Source organism: Bacillus rossius, chromosome 7 (assembly GCF_032445375.1).
Source record: "Bacillus rossius redtenbacheri isolate Brsri chromosome 7, Brsri_v3, whole genome shotgun sequence".
NCBI lineage: Eukaryota > Metazoa > Arthropoda > Insecta > Phasmatodea > Bacillidae > Bacillus > Bacillus rossius.
In genome coordinates this window covers 63,434,618-63,454,151 of record NC_086335.1, presented here as the reverse complement: position 1 = coordinate 63,454,151, position 19,534 = coordinate 63,434,618, and the positions used below count along the sequence as shown (strand labels likewise).

Sequence of the window (19,534 nt, the reverse complement as noted above, 5' to 3'; positions counted from 1 at the left end):
GAATTTGCATGAGCAAAGTCACAACTATAAAATAAACAGATTATGTATGTTGGAGAGTTAAACAAAAATCTGTAAAATTAAAAATTGTAATGTGGTATTTATGAAATGGGCATAGATATTTTTTTTTTCTTTCTGGTCACCCAAAAATTGTAATAAACTAACAAATGAAACAGATAGTGGCCACATTTTATGAAAATATTCATAATGATTGAGCACTGTAAAGAAGGAATATGTTCCGACGCATACCTCACATAGTCACTACACATAGTCACTAGAAAATGCTGAGAGGAGTTCTGTTTCATGACTTTAACAAAAGACCTACATACTTTTAACTATGGCACAAATGTTCCTCACACTCATAAAAATCCACCACTACTGCTATTCATCATTAATGATCTTTTTTTGAAAAGAAAAAAAAAAAACTCTAATGGTATTGTGGTACCATCAAAGATAAAAATACTCCATTTTTTCATAACTATATGACAGACATGAACTTTGTAACAGATCTTGCCACTTTTGTGTTTTCAACTTAGTTTTATTTTGCGATTTTTTTTTGTGATAGTGATGATTAGTTTTATACGACTGTCATTTTATGATGAAATTCATTACCAACAAATTCAATTTATAACCGACATTAAGTTATTATTCTCGAAGCGGGCGGGTGTCGGGTATAGTGAATGAGTGAGTGTGTGTGTGTGAACGTGTGTGTGTAATATTTTTAATTATCTTGGGACATGTTTTTTATTTACAGTTGAAAAATTAATCACAGTGGCTGAAAATAACTAACTAAATGAAACAAAATGGTTACATACACCAAAGCCATTTTTCAGCCATGAGCAGTTTGAATGTTTCTGTACGTAAAGTTGGCCTTAGGGTTATTTCGCACAAATTATTTTTACCACACATTATGATAAGGCTTGTGTAACCTCTTACTAGTGTTACCCAAGAATTTATCCAGTTAACAGACAGTCTGTAAAATGTGTAACATCAGTTACGGTACTAATATTTATACATATCTTTTATTCCAGTTCAAAACTTATTCACACCCACACCATCATGACTTGTGGGAACTACCCAGTATCCTTTACATCACTTGCAATGGTACTTCCACAGCAGACATACTCTTAGTGAGATGCCAAAGGGATACATTCAGTCGAGGTTGCGTTATATATTGTATTCTACCATATTTTTTCCCTCTATTACTTACAACCTCATATCTTCTGCGGGTATGAAAAAGCCTTATGCAGCAATAACTCATGCGAAGATTTACCAGAAATAAAAAACTAAACAAGGAGAGCAAAGTGTTGGTGCACCTTCTAGCCAGGTTTATGTGCTATATAGCTGGGCAGTGTGACATCACCACTGCTAACCACTAGACTTTCCAGAACAGATTAAAGGCATTCGATGCACCGTAGGACACGCAAATTTACACTGCAAGTTTTTTTAATTTTCTAAACAAAAAATAATGTATTGCCTAATATTGTGTTGTTTTTTTTTAGTTCCCAGGACCTTTAAGGCTAGAAGTTAACATAAAAAATTATTTATAGAGGCATGTCAAAATACAAAGCACCAAATATTATTTATTCTAATAATAATTTACAGATATGTCATACATGAAATACATTTGGATTACACATATGTTGGGCTTCAAAATTGAAGATACAATAATACAGCTATTGTTTACAGCCTTCTATCCACATAATCTAAAGCATATAACATAAAAAAAAAAAAATGAAAATATAACATTGTAACAAAACCATTTCTAGATTTATTTTTCATAAAAATAATCAGGATTGTGGGATTGTGGAAGGGGTAGATTTAACTCCTTTACTTTCCAATTTAATCAATATGTTTAAAAAGTAATTAATATCTATGAAAAATGAATAAGCAATAAGATAAGAGAAAAAATAAACAAATTAAAACCCTTGTTGTCAAATAAGATAAATGCTTTAAAAATAATGACCTGAAGTTTGTGCTTTAAATATAACATGCATTTAAAAGAGAAACACAATATGAATGAACAAAATGCATTATGTATATACAGCATATGCATGCAGAATGAGAAATAACAAGTGCTACAGAGACTACAGGAGAATAGTATGGAAAAAGATGAGTTAAAAAAAAAATTGACGAAAACATGGATAACACAACATTCAAACTAATCAACATAAAAACTGGAGCCAAATAAAAAGAAAAAAAGTAGATGACGAAAAGGAAACAAAGAAAATAAAATGCCGAAAATTTTGTAAAAGATAAAAGTGCTACTAAGTTTGTCATGATGCTTCAAGATTTTCAAGTTTATAGCACTGGCCTTAATACTAAATACAGTAAACTCTCGCAAATCCGTGGGTGTCGGGGATTTATGACCTTCGGATTTTTGAAAACTTCGGATTTTTGAAAAATTTTCATTAAAATACAAAAAAAAATTCTAAAAGATAAGATGGTAGTCAATGAACATGTAATACTACCACAGGACGTCATAATAAACAAGACACTTGAGAAGTTAACAGAATTGTACGTAAGCAATACCAGTATAGTCCATTCATAGTAAATGAAGCACCCGAGAAATTTTTTTTCCTGAAAATTTACAGCCTGGCCTGATTAAATTTAACACACCCATTTGTTCAAGTTGGTAGTAAATTGTGTAAAAAGTAATTTAAAGTCATCTTAAATTAAATTAATGGCACCCGAAGTCGCACTTTGATGTGAAAGAGCTAGGCGTAGCAATGTGGCGTGCGCTGAAACGGGAAGCCCCTTGATAAGGGGAAGTGAATTTAGGAGGGGCGGGAGAGAGAAGCGATACGTAGCTGGCAAGAGACTCAAGGCCACTCCCTCACAGACACACGGCCAGTCCAGTTAAACTAAAGAGAAACGGGAGAAATAAAAAAAAAATCATTAGTTAATTGTACACTAGAACCATCAAAAAATCTGAAATTTTGGCACAAAACAAAAATAATCGGGGAAAAAATGGTAAAACTCACAATAAAAGCTTATACAAAGCTATTATTTAACATGCAGCATATATTTTGTGTTGGTTTATAGTGCACTTACTAATGTTCGTATAAGAAGAGAAAAAAAATTGGACAGTCCGTTTAAAAACACGGCAGCAGTAGCTTGTGCGACGTAAGTGGGAGTGCGAGAATCTCGTCTAGACAGGCTGGCGGCTGCAAAGGCAGCGGATGCATGACGTCATACGGCTTACCTCTCCCTCCCAGACAACAAACCATCTCTCTCCCTCTCTCCAGCCCTCTAGCCATTTTCTGCGTGTGAAACTGTCAACATCCTTCCTCCCCTACTCCACACTGCATGCGACGAAAGCCAGGTTGTATAGTCCATTCCCGGTAAAATGAACATTTTTTTAAGGCCCCCCACGGCAGCCATTTACCGTTAATTTTTTGATACAATTTGTTTGTTAGTTACAGAACATTATTTCTGCTGGAAAATCTCTGAAACTTCAAAATTTCTTTAATGGAAAAATTTAGCAGGGCGGTTAGAGTATTTATTTTTACCGCAAATGAACTATACTCACCTTCCCTCCGGCCAGCATTCCCGGCGTGTGACGCATGACAACTACAGTCGTGTGCCGCGCACAGCTAGGAAACTTGTCACTGGCAACATGTTTCACACACTGACACACGGTGCCCAGAGCTTCAGGAAAACCTACGCGATTTCCAACCTACTCTAAATATCCGACTGGAGTCTGTTTACGAAAAGCATTTAAGAATTTGCTAATGCCCAACTGTTTTTTTTATATCGGATTAAGAGGAGTTAAAATGGCTAAAAGGCATGGTTTTGAAGTTTTAGGTGTAAAAAACCGTTAAAAAATTTCTTGAAAGCACCAGAGGAAAAGGCATTACACCTTTATCTTTATTTTCCCGCCATATAATGTTACGGTCACCGCTCAAATTTCACAGTTATCTGACGGGAACGAGATGACTGCGCGCCAGTTCAGTGCCTTTTACCGCGCTATAAATATCAGTGAGCGTCGCTCTTATCATCCACTGAGAATAGTGATACATACATCTAAACAGTAACGATCATGTCACTTCGGAAATACCCCGGATTTCTGAGAACTTCGGATTCTCGGGCCACGGACTGGCGAGAGTTTACTGTAGTAGAGATTGTGTTATATCTAACAGTTAAATACAGTTAAATTACTAGCCTACTGGAAAATAGCAGCTCACAAAACTTGCCCCTTCAAGCTGATAAAAGACAGAGCCCTTGAAAGAAAGAAAATTAATATAATACAGCTAGAATACAAGCATTTTTTTTAGTTAGTTATGAATACAGAAGATTCTAGCAAAAAAAAATTGTATGAGAATTCAGTAATATTTTGAATAGCATGTAGTTACTACAAGGAAACAACTGTGATACGATTGTAGAGATTAAAAAAGCCAAAATTTTTTCTAAATATTGTTAATGGAATACATATACATGTATGTTTATGTATGTATGCATGTAGAATGTTCTCAAGTAACGGGTCGTAATTTTGTACTTGGTGGGCTTCTGGGAACTACTCCACTGGCTGAAAGGATGCGTGATCACAGCGCAGTGGATTTAAACACTCCGCAGGAGGCAGGTCCCCAACCAGGAGTTGCAGTTTCAGAGAGTCGCTAGTTAAGTAGTACGAAGGTCTTCTATTCGGTACACGTCCATCGTGAAAGAGTCCTTGGTGAAGGTGCACTGCTCCGTACACCATTAATGTATCAGCCACCTCTGCGAATGTCGGGTCTTCAGTGCTACACCTTTTTTGAGAAATCTGCAATTGCCGCACCGAACGCACTACCAGTCGACCCTGCGGTGATCGGCCAAGGCCAAACGTGTTGATGTGCTACAACCAGCCATCCACAGCGCTGCACACCCAGCTGTTGGTCGCCAATGCGTTCGACCAACTCTGCATGTCGGAGCCCGGGTCACCTCCCAATTCCCGTGAAGCGCTTGAGTGACTATGCGCTGCGCTGCGATCGCACGTCCTCTCAGCGAACGAAGTAAACCCCCGGGAGTCCGCGAAATTCAAAATTCGCGAGCTGCTGTTCGCACCTGTAACTTTGCAGGGTTTCGTTTCCGGATGTATGCCCCCGTGAAAAAAAAAAAAAAATTGTTGTTTTGTCATTCCCGCCGCCCATTAAATTTATGCTGTATAATTTGTGACCAGTGTGTGTGTGTATATGTGTGTGTGTGTGTGTGTGTGGCCAGGAACTAAACAAAAAAAAAACTTTTTTGTAGTGTCTAGAAACAAGGCAGCACACCGCCAGGGTGTCTAGACCTTGTTCCTGCGCTGCCTGGCACGGGACCTAGGCTTGCGCGAGTGGACGTGCGACACGTGTCGGCGCAGGTAGGACATGTGCTTGAAGAGGCGCGGGCACGAGGGGCAGCGCAGCTGGGGCTCCTTGCCGCACTCGAGCCGGTCGTGGCGCAGCAGGCTCCTGCGGTGCTGGTACACCTTGCCGCACTTCTCGCACACGAAGGGGGCCTCGAAGGCGTCCGTGGCGAGGTCCCGCAGCGTCGCCTCGCACAGCCACGGCGGGAGGCCGCTCTCCCCGACGACCCCCTCTGCCGACAGAGAAGCTTCCGTCGCCCTCTTCTCTGAAACACACACACAAACTGTTGTCCACGCATGTCTAGCTTTTCTGAGCATTTTGTTTTGGCACAATGCTAAAACATTTTATCACAGCAAGTCAATTATTTTTACTTCGATACAGGCACTAAGAAACTTACACTGTGAATAACTGTATTTTCAAATTAATTTACAAATAAATATTCCTAGAAGAAATAAGACACACAGAACTTCAAACAATATAAATTCAAATTATCTGTTACCGAATATTCCCTGAAAAAAAAAAAATTAAATATCTACCCACAGTGTATTTCAGTTAACTTTACAGCTTCGATGATCACGTGGTTCTAACCGTAAGGTCCGTTTTAAAAAATGCACTGGTATGTGCATTTGCAAGTTGTTTTCATCTTAGTCTGAACTCAACATAAAACTTTCTTCAGGCTATGACTAATATGAACCTTCTTGATGCAATGAATCAGTTCGTAAGGCAGCTGGAAATACAAACTGTCAACTGTCCCGACATACATTTTGTACCTACATTTTGCTGTGAACTCTATAAAAACACTTTCATTAGATAAAAACCAGGAATACCTACAATACAAATTTGGCCTTGGTCATAACGATCAAACCTTTCTTACCTGGCAGGTGTACATCAGAACATTAAGGACTGGCAACCATTTGCAGATATGGTTGGAAGTTTTGTGTGCAAAATAATTGAATAAAAAACAAGCATTGTTAAGAAGTTTTTTATTTGAAATGTATATATTTACCAGACAAGTGATACATAAAAAACACTTAAAACATTAACTGAACACTTATCCACCAAGCTTTCCTGATTTCCATGGGAGAGTTCTGGCCTGATAACTCAATTATCATGAATACTACAGGAAATTTTTAGGCTAGAATCCAGGTATAAAGCAAGAAGGACAAATATAAATATAACCACAACTAACAATTGAAACTATCAACTAGCAGTTTCATTACGTAAAAATATACATCAGCAACACTAGAAAACAAACCAACCCATTCTTACTTACACGCAGCCAGTATGAATACACCACTCAAAGACGAAATATTCCCAGCTCTCCATAGAACCAAGGGCTAGTCTGAATGATGAATAATGGAAGGTAAGATAAACCATAACAGTCTTAACATGATCAGGTTTCGCCAAAAGCGCTGCTAAAAGATGAATAAATTGTGGAAAAGAAGGTTTAAAGACTTCTTCCCAGAAATGTGTAACACTAGCACTGGTTATTTTACAGTTTCATGTAAACGTAAAGAAACATATTTACAATGCACGTGAGATGGACTACTTAAACCCATAAATAATAAATAAAAATAAATAACTAGAAACAGAACTGTTTGGGTTAATAAAGGTATAACAGAACACTCTAGTAATTACTGAAAGTGTGGAAGAAGCCCAGCGTGACTTGTACGGGGCGGGCTTGCGCAAGTGGACTTGCGAGACGTGATGGCACAAGTGGGACTTGTGCTTGAAGCCTTGAGGGCACGCGTGGCAGGGGAGCTGTGCAGCTCAAGACGGTCAAGGCCAACTATGGTCCCGTGGCGGTGGTGTTCCCTGCCACACTTCTTGCAGCGGAACAGTGTGTCGTCAGCCGCGCAGGGTCGTCTCGCACTGCCACGGCGGGAGGCTGCTCACCCTGCAACAACTGCCGGTGACAGCGAAGCTCCTGATCCCGGCGTTTCAGTCCCGCCTGAAACACACACTGAAACAACGTGGCAAACAAGTCTCTTCTCGTCAGCCTGGTGTTTTACATCTTAAAGACTGATCAGACAAATTTCCAGTGGCCTAACAAATACCCAAACAACATGCTTGCTCAGTCAAAATGCTGTGTGTAACATGTTTTCCCTCCAGACAGTTTCCTGTCGCCCAAAAAGCATCATGTTCATGGAGAATCAACAAAACATGAAAACTTGGCATTCACGGCAATAATGTAAAAGTAGTTCAAATTAGACCAAGAATATTAACTCTACAACAAAGTCTAAATGCAGGTCCCATGCCCTCTCGCTGTATAACATTAAATAAAATATATACTGTAAGTGAAGACTAGATTAATAAAACACTTAAACAGTAGTGATAAAATATCTTTAATGAACCATGAAAATTCTGGAGAACTGATGTTTGCAATTTTGGATATACTGTACAAGTATTTCTATACATTAGCACTTTACAAAACTATGATTTAAGAGCTGTTATTTATTAGGGATGAGCCAATCAAATCCTCAAATAACAAAAATAATTAGTATCTGAAGGAGTCAATATTCATGGAAAATGATTCAAAGAAAAATATTATGGGAAAGTGAATTAAAAAATTAAACACTGATAACCTCTGAAGTTTACAAAGTAAATATTTTTCTTCATACCTATCCTGTTACCATTCCCCCCCAAAGATATTGTACTTTTAACATATAATTATATATATAAAAAAAATTTGTATTGATTCTAGAAACATAGTTGTGAGACAACTAAAGGGTAGAATGTTTTAACAACACAAAAATATGTTTGATACTGGTCACCTAGATTCAGATTCGAGGGGTATATTCGAGGTATTCTCTGGGATTCCAATTAAAGATTTGGACCAGAGAAAATTCAGATTTGACCCATCATTAGTTATTATACACATCACAGGTAAAACAAATATATATATATTTTTTTTGCAGAACGTGCACACACTAAAACTAAAGTGGTGCCGCTCATCTGTATAGTATGTACCATCAGAGGCTTGTTCAACTGAAGATCATTAGCAGTGACAAATAACAAGCATTTATGTGATTTTAGTGTACACCAAAAAGCTGGTATCACTGTTCTGTCAAACAGTGTGAGTTTTCTCATTGCAGCATGCTATACTGAAATATGAGGTGGTGATGTTTTTGCAACCTATTTTGAAAATACTTACACAGCATGAGTGAACCTAAAAAAAGAGTATAAAATGGAACTTCAACATTTAAAATTATATAAATATTATGTTAAATATTTAAAATTATGTGTAGCACACATTTTTCTTGCAGTGTTGATACAACAAAAAGGTGTTCTTTTATCATGTTTATTGAAAAATGTAATTAGTCCATAAATAATATAATAATATAATTTTTATTGTGAAGGGTATAAACATCTGATGTTACAGTATTATACATTGCTAAAAATGTGAATGTAAATTCTGCACAGGGCATGTTTATGCTTAATCAGCAAATCACAAAATTCTTACCCAACAAAATATAGACTTTTCTTCACAAAACACAAACGAAAACTCTTCACATTAAAAAAACTGTGGTGAAATGCCAATTTTGTAAAATAACTATAGTACGTTCACAAACAATTGGCACAAAAACATACACGTTTATACTTTCTGAGTTGGAACACACCATGAAAGCAATCCAACAAAGTGATTCTATATTTAATAGTGGTTAATTAGAAAATTTTGAATAGGCAAAAATTAAAGCACTTTAAACCAGAGAATGTGTAATCAACCATGCGTGATTTATCATAAGGCACGATGAATGTTTGCTCACAACATGATCGTATTGGAGCAGAGGTAAAGAGGAAAACCTAAAAGAAAAGAAAAAACACCAAAATTGCAGATAAAGGATTTTATTTGGAGTCAAAGAAACACGGGTTTGCAGCAGGACAGACGCGAGGTACAGTGCCAGTGCTCACAGCGAGACGCGCAGAACAGGCTCCTTGCAGCAGGACAGACGCGAGGTGCAGTGCTCACAGCGCGATGCCGTGCTTGTTCAGGACGTGCCGCAGCATGTCGCCCTTGTACTTGAAGCGGGACGCGCAGAACAGGCACGGCAGCTGTGGCTCCTTGCCGCACTCCACCTGCACGTGCCTCTGCAGGTTCTTCTTGTACTTGTAGGAGCGCCCGCACGCACGGCACTCGTGGGCGGGCACCGCGCCTCTCCGCCGTGCCATGGCCCGGTCCGTTCCCACCCTCCGCCGCGCTGCACCTGGCCAACAGTTCCACCACCGGTATCACCACGTACGACCTGCCTCTAAAACATCACCTTACGTGCGGGAATGGCCACACATGAAGCCAAAATAAATGTCAAAGTACAACCGAATATCAAAAGTCAGTTACATACATTTACATACCAAATCAATTCAAAATTAAGTTACGACAAAATTTTTACAATTGAAATGACTAACAATATCATACTTGGTAACTGTACAGTTTTATTTTCCCAGTGAATACAAAAAAAATTTCCCATGCAATTTACAATTTCGGCATGTGTTAACAACAAATTTTGACTAAACGACTATGGTGCATGTAAATGCTTCCATTTGTAAAAGTACTGTATGAAATGATTATGTAAGTTGTTTTATGGTGGTAAAATTTTTTAAAAAGGATGAAAAATTTAACGTCATAAAACATGTTAATAATTCTATTTTTGGTGTTATTTATACAATCAATGTTTTAACTAATATCACTATTTTCTAAAAACTATATTTTCAGATAAGGGAAATAAGAAATAATGCAGAGCCTAAGTGCATAGCTTTTTTTCCCCCTGAATTGTCATTAACTAAACACAAAAAAGTTTGTATACACAATGATCATAAATAATTAATATTAAGTCATCACTTGATAGTCAAACATTTAATAACCACAGAGCAAATTCCAAAATTTTAATTTTTCTAATGACTTTACAGTTCCCATTCTTTAAGATTTGCTATTTATGTACTTCATAAAACCTTAAAACTATAACATTGCTTTAACTATATGATCCTTAAATAAACTTTTTAATAAACATGAAAAGTGTTTAAAATTACATGTACATAACTAAACATTTATGAGAAAAGATGTACATTATTTGTGTAAGATTAATGATGTGCAATGTAGATCCCCTGTTAATAATTTTTTGTATGAAACTGCATTCCAACTAGCTATGAGATGACTGATTTCATTCAAACATCAAACAAGGTAAGGACATGACTTGGGAAATTCACATCGGGATGAAACTCGGTGTATTATTAATAATCCTTTAAGGTATTCGTTCACACCTTAAAATAATAAAGTGCACTGGCCAGCCAATTCCAAGAAAAAAAAGGCCTTTGAAAATTTAAGCATAGTATATTTATTTGCTAGTTACTTTCACTCTGGCCATCGGCCTAGTTGGTAACATACTTACTTGCCGCTCAGACACTCAGGGTTTTGATTCTTGCAGACAAGTCACTTTTTTTTAATGATCAAATGCCTTTTTTTTTTTAAATAAATTCAATGTTTACAAATATTATTATTTTTTTTATAAATCATTTTATTTTATAAATACATTTTTTATTTTTTTATTTCATATTACTAGATATTTAAATTACAGTAATAATTCAAACTTTCAAATATAAAATAATAAAGGATATAATATTACTAGCTATACATAAAAATTCTAATGCTTGTCATTAAAATGTAATTACAAGTTTTAAAATTTTACATTTAAACAATTAAAAAACATTTGGATGAAACCAGTTTTGATCTGAACTATGATTTCTACGGTTTCTATTGAAAAGGATAATGGGGTAACTTCTTTTGCTTACCCCACTATTGTATATAATTTTTCTATAGTTTGATCATTCTTATTTCTCTGCACACTCTAAAAAAAACATGACAGTTTTTTCCTGAATGATTGAATTTTGTTTTCCAACAGATCTACTTTCACAACATTTTTCTCATGTTAACAATTATCTTTTATTAATCGTGCAAAACAAAAAAAAAAATTGTTTCCAACTTTTTATGACAATTATCATCCAGGCTCTTGTTTGCAAACAAAATACATCATGTGAATAACATGACTAAGCCACTTTGTGTTGAAGAGTAAATTGGTAATCATTAAGTTGGTAGCAGAAGGAAACTGCAAGTGTATTATTGACTTCACTGTTTTATTGTTGTAGTCTATGCAGTCTTCCGGTAGCCATGATGCAGAGAGGATCGTGTTGTAAAGCAGTCCGTGAAATAAATATTCTCAAAGAAACATGTTCGTATGCTTTCTCCATAAAAAATCAGGCTCAACACTTTGATGTACACCTGCTCGCCTTTAAAGATCATAAAATGTTACGAATGCACTTTTAAAGTTGTGATCGCGAACGTAACCAGGGGCGCGGCGGTAAGGCGCTTCACGCCCTCACACGACTTCCAGCCGCGTCGGCAGGGGCTGCCCGTGGATGGCCACAATGTGCTGCAGCACGGAGCTCTTCTGCGTCATTCGCTTGTGGCAGTACGGGCACTGGTAGCGCGCCCCCTGGCCGCACTCGTACCGCACGTGCCGCGTCAGGTTGCCCTTGTACCGGTACGTCTTGTGGCAGCGGGGACACGGGAACACCTCCCTGCCCTCCGCTCCCCAGGCCCCTGCAACCACGCATACCCCCTCGTAGCACCCGCAACACACTGCACAAGTCATTGTACTTGTAACTGCACTTCAATGAGTGTGGGTGGAGTAAGATTAGTTTCCTCATGTTCACTTTGCAGAATAAAGTTCAGTGTTAGAATTTTTTTTTTTAAATTTAGTGCTGTTCTTACTTATTTAATCAAAATTAGTTTATAAATTATATGTTCGTTTATACAAAATCGACAACAAAATGCATTTGAAATGATAACATGTTTCATTTGTTCGTGTGTGCAGTATTTGTAGTTGCAAGACTCCTTACGGACAATGCTCCTGAAAGCACGAGGTTAGTTCGCCATACTTTTCCACTGTGACTTTCTCAATCCCTCTGATGAAAAAAATCCTGAACAATATTTGGAGTACTTCAGCTGCAAGCACTTTCCGTAGTGATTAAAAAACCATGAAAGTACGTGAACACATCTACATTAACAAGGAGAGCATTAACTAAATCTTCACCTCAATGTAAACCCTTATTACAAATGATAATAACTGAATTATTTTAATTTATCACATAGTTTGGAAGTAAACAAAATAATTAGTGATGTGCCAAGTAACAATTTTTCTGGAATTTGAATCACGAATTTAAATCCTTTGGAGTAGCTCAAATATACATCTCGAAACCAAATCTAAGTCAAGGGTCAACATTAAATTAAACACAAATAAATAAAATAATTTTAACTATCATGTTAAAACATTCAACTATTTTAATGTTTTTTTTACAAACTAATTTTCCATAATTAATACATATTGTAATTTTATTTATACAATTAAATGTTAAATTAAAATATCTCAGGGAATGGTAACAGGATAGGTTCGAAGAAAAAAATTTGACCTAGTAAACTTTAAAGGTTATCAGTGTTGGATTTTTTTTTTACTTTATTTACTCAAATATTTTTTTTCCAAATATTTTTCCTCGAACATTGAATCCTTTGAATAATAAAAAGATTTGATGGTATTTGAGTATTTGACTAGCCCATCCCTAAATATAGTTCTTGAAAGCAACTCGCTTACTCAGTACAAGCAAGCTGTGGTAAAGTTGCACAGTGGATAAACAAATTGTACGCCAGCCTCCTTTCATTGAGCTTGCCGCAACACAAGCTGTGGATGTTACTGAGCCGCCTGATGCACAACACACACTTCAGTGTTATTTTCTTTTTTGTTTTTGCATCACGTATCTTCCTTCACAATCACTTCAATTTGATTTTTTGCTGTCTAGAAATCTCCTAGGTTAGAAAGTAGATCGACCAAAATGATTGCGAGCTTATAACTCGTGCCCATGGGCCTAAAATTCATAAACTTACAAGAAATTATTTAAAAAATCATTTTTTATGTATGTTCTCAAAACAGCTGCAGATTGAGGACAAGAAAAAGAAACATACAACAGTTCAAAATCATGACATATAATGAGAGTTACTCTGGTAAATTCAGTACCTCAAACTTTTACAGTTGAAAGAATAAAACTATACAAATAAAACACTAAGGATGATTTTAGCAACTGGTATTGACTTGTTCCTGTGTCGACCAAGGATGATGGAGGTTGGAGGCCCCTGCAGGAGGCAGGGGGGGAAGAATAGGGGGAGATGGAAATGGCTCGTGGTCTCCAAGGAGTCACTAGCCACAGGGAATAGCTCGCGTGGTCTCCAGAGAGTCACTAGCCACAGGGAATAGCTCGCGTGGTCTCCAAGGAGTCACTAGTCACAGGGAATAGCTCGCGTGGTCTCCAGAGAGTCACTAGCCACAGGGAATAGCTCGCGTGGTCTCCAAGGAGTCACTAGCCACAGGGAATAGCTCGCGTGGTCTCCAAGGAGTCACTAGCCACAGGGAATAGCTCGCGTGGTCTCCAAGGAGTCACTAGCCACAGGGAATAGCTCGCGTGGTCTCCAGAGAGTCACTAGCCACAGGGAATAGCTCGTGTGGTCTCCAGAGAGTCACTAGCCACAGGGAATAGCTCGTGTGGTCTCCAGAGAGTCACTAGCCACAGGGAATAGCTCGCGTGGTCTCCAAGGAGTCACTAGCCACAGGGAATAGCTCGCGTGGTCTCCAAGGAGTCACTAGCCACAGGGAATAGCTCGCGTGGTCTCCAAGGAGTCACTAGCCACAGGGAATAGCTCGCGTGGTCTCCAAGGAGTCACTAGCCACAGGGAATAGCTCGCGTGGTCTCCAAGGAGTCACTAGCCACAGGGAATAGCTCGCGTGGTCTCCAGAGAGTCACTAGCCACAGGGAATAGCTCGCGTGGTCTCCAAGGAGTCACTAGCCACAGGGAATAGCTCGCGTGGTCTCCAAGGAGTCACTAGTCACAGGGAATAGCTCGCGTGGTCTCCAGAGAGTCACTAGCCACAGGGAATAGCTCGCGTGGTCTCCAGAGAGTCACTAGCCACAGGGAATAGCTCGCGTGGTCTCCAGAGAGTCACTAGCCACAGGAAATAGCTCGCGTGGTCTCCAAGGAGTCACTAGCCACAGGGAATAGCTCGCGTGGTCTCCAGAGAGTCACTAGCCACAGGGAATAGCTCGCGTGGTCTCCAGAGAGTCACTAGCCACAGGGAATAGCTCGCGTGGTCTCCAGAGAGTCACTAGCCACAGGGAATAGCTCGCGTGGTCTCCAAGGAGTCACTAGCCACAGGGAATAGCTCGCGTGGTCTCCAAGGAGTCACTAGCCGCAGGGAATAGCTCGCGTGGTCTCTAGAGAGTCGCTGCAGGAGAGGAGGGGTGAGCTCGTGATCTCAGGAGTCGCTAACTCATAGAGGAGCGGGAAAAAGAGGAAGGAGCGAAAGAGGTAATAATTATTCTGCAAATACTGGATAAGGTTTATTCCCCAGGTTGCTTTGGGGTAAGGATCTCTGCCAGGACCACAACAAGTTTGTCTGGACTACATGTACAACTAGGTCACAGTTTAGCCCCTGATCTGTCTTAACATTACATGTACATGTCTACAAACATGATTAAGGCAGAACATCTTATTGGACAGGATACATGTCACATAAAACACACTCAGTGGTTCATAGTTCTTATCCTGCATAACACCTTGATTATATCACAGATTTATTTATGATGTTAGTTACGAATGTTTGTAACTGCCATGTATGGGCCGCTATGGTACTAACTTGACCATAGAGGTTGCGATACTACAGTAGAAAACACTTAGTTCGTAGGTCCTTCACTAGTGTGTGGAAGCTCTGGCCAAGGTCAAGATGGTGGACATGACAGTATACATATTTGTAGAACGAACATCTTACCAAAACAATTTAGCAGTAACTCATGCATTCACAATTTAAATAACAATGTTCTTTACAAAACCTCTCAGCAGGCTCGAAAATGTCACTTATTCAAGTGTCAAGCCTGGGTGTGCAGCATCTATCTTCCAGTGCGAGCACACCTACATGTCTTCAAGCCTCTGGGAATAACACGATATGTCGCGGCACGGAGCTCTTCCACGTCATGTGTCCGAGGCAGTACAAGATGTCCTGGCCACACTCGTGACATGTGTGCCTTGGCAGGTTTAGCGGCAGTGAGGGCAGCTCTCTCGTGGCAGGCAGCCGGCCCCCTACCCCCACCCACCCTGCTCACCTCAGCTACAACGGCTACATTCACCGTCCACAGACCAACCAGCAGATGAGAGGAGGCTAGGTTAAGTTCAATACATGTTACCACAAGAAGGAAGCCTAGATGCTTATGGGCCCGGTGGGCCAAACCTGCATCACTGAAGCTCCTAATCTGCAGGGCATTACCGGTCCGTAGAATGCGGGCACATGCTGATAAACTAGTGAACGGCACCTGCAGCATTATTTTCAATCAGTACCAGTTCATTAAATACATTGTTCCATACATAATTGAAATGAATAAGCTGAAACAACTTAGAAGAATTCAAATCAGCAGGCTGGACCAGCTTTTGAACCTGGGTTCCCTGGAATGGGGTCCCGTATCTAGTGTTTACTACAACACTAACTCGTGGCATACCTACCAACAAAGCTGGGCACTAGTAGGATCTGCGAGCTGAAGTACCATGCTCTCGTTGCATGAACAACAGGTATGCAGGAGCATGCAAATTTCATTTTTGGGGCAGGGTGATAGAAAACCACTTTCCCTGCTGTTAGGTTTGAAATCCTTTCCTTTTGTTGGCGGGAATGATAGAACTTTTAGGACTTGGGCAGGGGGAGACCTGGGGTGTATATATCCCTCATCTCCTCTCCCCCTTCCGTGTGTACACCCCTGCAGGTATGCAATGGTGCCAGCTCAACTTCCACCAGGTACAGCCAGCATTCTTTATTCCAGCTTCCTTCAGTTCAGCTTATTCCGTAATCCCAAACCGAAAGAAAAGCTTGGGTTCAGAATTTTTTGGGTGGATTCGGGCATTTGTTACCTAGACTGCTAGACTGCCAGGTTGCACCCCTACAGTAACACTTATGTTATATTTCTTTGCCATAAAGCAGCTTGTTATAATTTTTTTTAGATATATTTGTACTGTAAATTAATTTTTCTTTGGTAGTCCCATTATTACTATTTTGACATTCCTTAATCCAACGAAATCACCCATCTTGTATGGCCGTGGTCTTGAACGCGCTGGAATAAAGTAAGTCTTGTAAAATAAATTCTGTATTCAAAATTTTCAGGGGATGGTTCCTGTCCATTTTCCAAAGATGCAATAGATCAATGACTTGAACGTGGATTATTTTTGGCCAGAAAACAGAATACGCTACTACTCATGGGAAATAAGGTAATTCAGCTATGCACAATAATTAAACATATACAAGTTGCAAAAATTTGTGGGGGAAAAAAAAATTGTGTAAAAATAGTTACACTTATAGTGTACTGACAAGCACCCACAGCAGGATGATGAATGAGTAATATTTAATGTACAGTAGAAGCTATGTACTTGGGGAGGGTACATCAGTGAAAAGTTCAAGCTGTGGCATGCTGATTAAAATTCACACTATGCTAGCAAAGAACTTAAAGAACAAATCAAAAGAACTACACAGATGTTCTAGATAGCTGAAGCTCTGTGTAACTTAAGTCTGGATACATAATGAAGCAGCATTAGTTGAGGGAGTAGAGACACCAGCATCTGTACTATGCATAACTGTGTAATAAACCCCAATTACAATCAAACTTAAACTTAAGTCTCTAAGCTAGGCAATCCAGCGTACATTCATTACAATTAATTGCCTTTGCAAATAAACAATACAAGCCCTGTACTGAAAAATAAAAATAAAAATAATTACATTTCCAAATGCTACAAGGACCTGGAGATACATTCTTGGTAACACAAATTATAAAGATTTAGACAGTAACGTTTCAGAACAATTTATTTTCAACAACTCAATGATTTTTCTTTCTTTGTTTTTCATTACAGTAACAATGAAAATTTAGGTACAAGTTTTATTTTTGTTCCTAAATACAGATTTCTTTTTCAGTATGACAAGATACAAAATACAGCAAAATACATGTTGTAAAGTATTTGCTTTAACATAGATTAATTTTGTTTCTGCCAAAACATTGGTATTATCCATTTCTTAAAGGAAAAAAATGATAACTTCAAAATAATTACCGTTATTTCAATGCTTTACCGGTATTCATCATTACTTTAGCTTAAATAATGTGATTTTATGTCTTGAACAGCTATAAATTTTACACAAGCAAATAATTTAAACATAACCTTAAGTTTTAAGGACTGATACAAACAAATTTAACAATATCTGAGGTACTTATATTTGTGTAGGATTTAAAGTAAAATTTTTTTACAGTGTAGTTAAAAACATTGCCATTTTAAACAAAACAAATGCAGCAATTTAAATCTCATGACAAGAAAAAAAATTATGTATTTACATAAAAGAAATAAATACATGTTCATCCATAAATTACAATTGCTTAATTAAAATAGTTAACCAATATTGAGTGTACGCACACGCACACACACAAATGCTCGCTTAATGCTGCTTGCCCCCTTATACTCTGGGCGCGCCGTGAAAGACAGTATGCAGTAGTACCTCGCGCTTTTCTCTCTCTCTCTCTCTCTCTGTAAGCACAGTCCCCCACTCTTCTTCTTTCTCTTAGAGCACGCTCATCATTGGTCAACTATTTTAATTAATTACTTATTACCTATGGGTCAGATCAAAAATCGGCAAAGACTTCCCGTCTCAGAAATTTATTCTCTATCCGATCCAAAAAAAATACAAAATGTGCGGTCTTTCACGGACGCCATAAAGACCAAATGAGTGGTGCTGTGAATTGTTGCTTGGCAGACAGTATCGAGATGAAACGCAGTGAAACGCACTGCTCACTGCTTGTGGACGGTGACGCGGTGCCGCAGCAAGTTGCCGCGGTGCTTGGAACTGTAGCTGCACTGCGGGCAGTGGAACTGGCTCGGCAGGCCACACTCGTACTTGAGGTGCCGCGCCAGCGACGTGCGGCGCTTGTACTCCCGGCCGCAGCTGGGGCAGCGGTGGGCGGGAGTGCACTCGGGCCACGCCTGAGCCTCCACCGCTCCCCACGCGCCTGCAACAACAACCGACCATCGTCGTCAGGGCCTCCTCGGTGGATGCCACGTCTAGTGGCGGTGACGTTATGCACACAGGTGAATCAACTACGGCACAGGCAACAATGATGGTTGTTTAGAAATTATTTTTTTTTTTTTCTAATAAATTAGTTTTTAATACATTTGTAATATAATCATCCAAACAATCAAACCATAAATAACGCTATCTCGTCCCTTATAACCTTCAATCACTATTTTCAAAAAAATTGCTGCAAAGCAAAAAAAAGTGGGTACTAGCGAAATAGAGGTAAAATATTAAATGCAATTTCCGCTACGTAATTTCTAGCATGCTAACAATCAACTGAAGAGTAAAGATGCAGTTTATTTTGCTGTGCACAAAATTATAAAACCCAGTCCTTGTCAAGTTACGCACAGTACATGCACAAAGCACCTGGCATCATAGAAATGTCGCGCATACTGACCTTCTGGAGCGGCAATTTCTCAATGGCTGTAATGGAATAGATCTGACTGTAAATTATTTGTTTTTATCTTGTTTCTTCCTTGCAATTTCCTATCATAGAGACATATGTCAGCAATTCAAAAGCAGACAAAATGTTTACTTTTGTAAACAATGATCAACATTGAGTAAAGGGGCTCAAAGTGTTGACAAAGCATTCAAACTAGTGGAGGGACGAATCCCCATTTTCTCGAATCCCAATTTTCTCGAATCCTAATCTCAAATTTGAATATCAAAGGATACCACAGACATACTCCTCAAATCCCAATCTAGGTCACATGGGTCACAAATAAATTTTGGAAAATATTAACTATCATTTTAAAAAATTTAGCATTTACATGTTTGTTTCATGAACTAAATTTTGCAGATATTAAATTTATTACAAAGTATGGTATCTTAATGAACAGTAATAGGATAGATATGAAGAAAAAATTTGACCTAGTTGTAACAACCCAGATTACAGCCTTCTTCATGCAATCCATTAATAATCATTTGTTATAAATTTTTTCTTATTTTGGGTTAGATGTAAAGTTTTTCCTTTTAAAAGTTATTGTAAACGTAATTCTCCGGGTTTATTGTTTTAATTTTTTAAAATTC

General features: G+C 38.5%; 1 protein-coding gene across 25 annotated transcripts in view; it reads right to left on the bottom strand.

Moving 5' to 3' along the window:
* The window catches only part of LOC134534196 (longitudinals lacking protein-like), a 287,153-nt gene that overhangs the window by 88,696 nt on the left and 178,923 nt on the right, over positions 1-19,534 (bottom strand). The window contains exon 5 of one of the 25 annotated variants that reach the window (XM_063372375.1): positions 1,561-5,586. The exons of 21 other annotated variants lie outside the window; for them this stretch is intronic. In XM_063372375.1, the coding sequence (XP_063228445.1) occupies positions 5,261-5,586 (326 nt within the window). In that variant the 3' untranslated portion in view covers positions 1,561-5,260. Of the gene's footprint in view, positions 1-1,560; positions 5,587-9,151; positions 9,527-11,674; positions 11,914-17,235; positions 18,441-19,534 lie in introns of those variants that run through there. 3 more of the 25 variants (XM_063372407.1, XM_063372414.1, XM_063372416.1) reach the window with 3 other exon arrangements.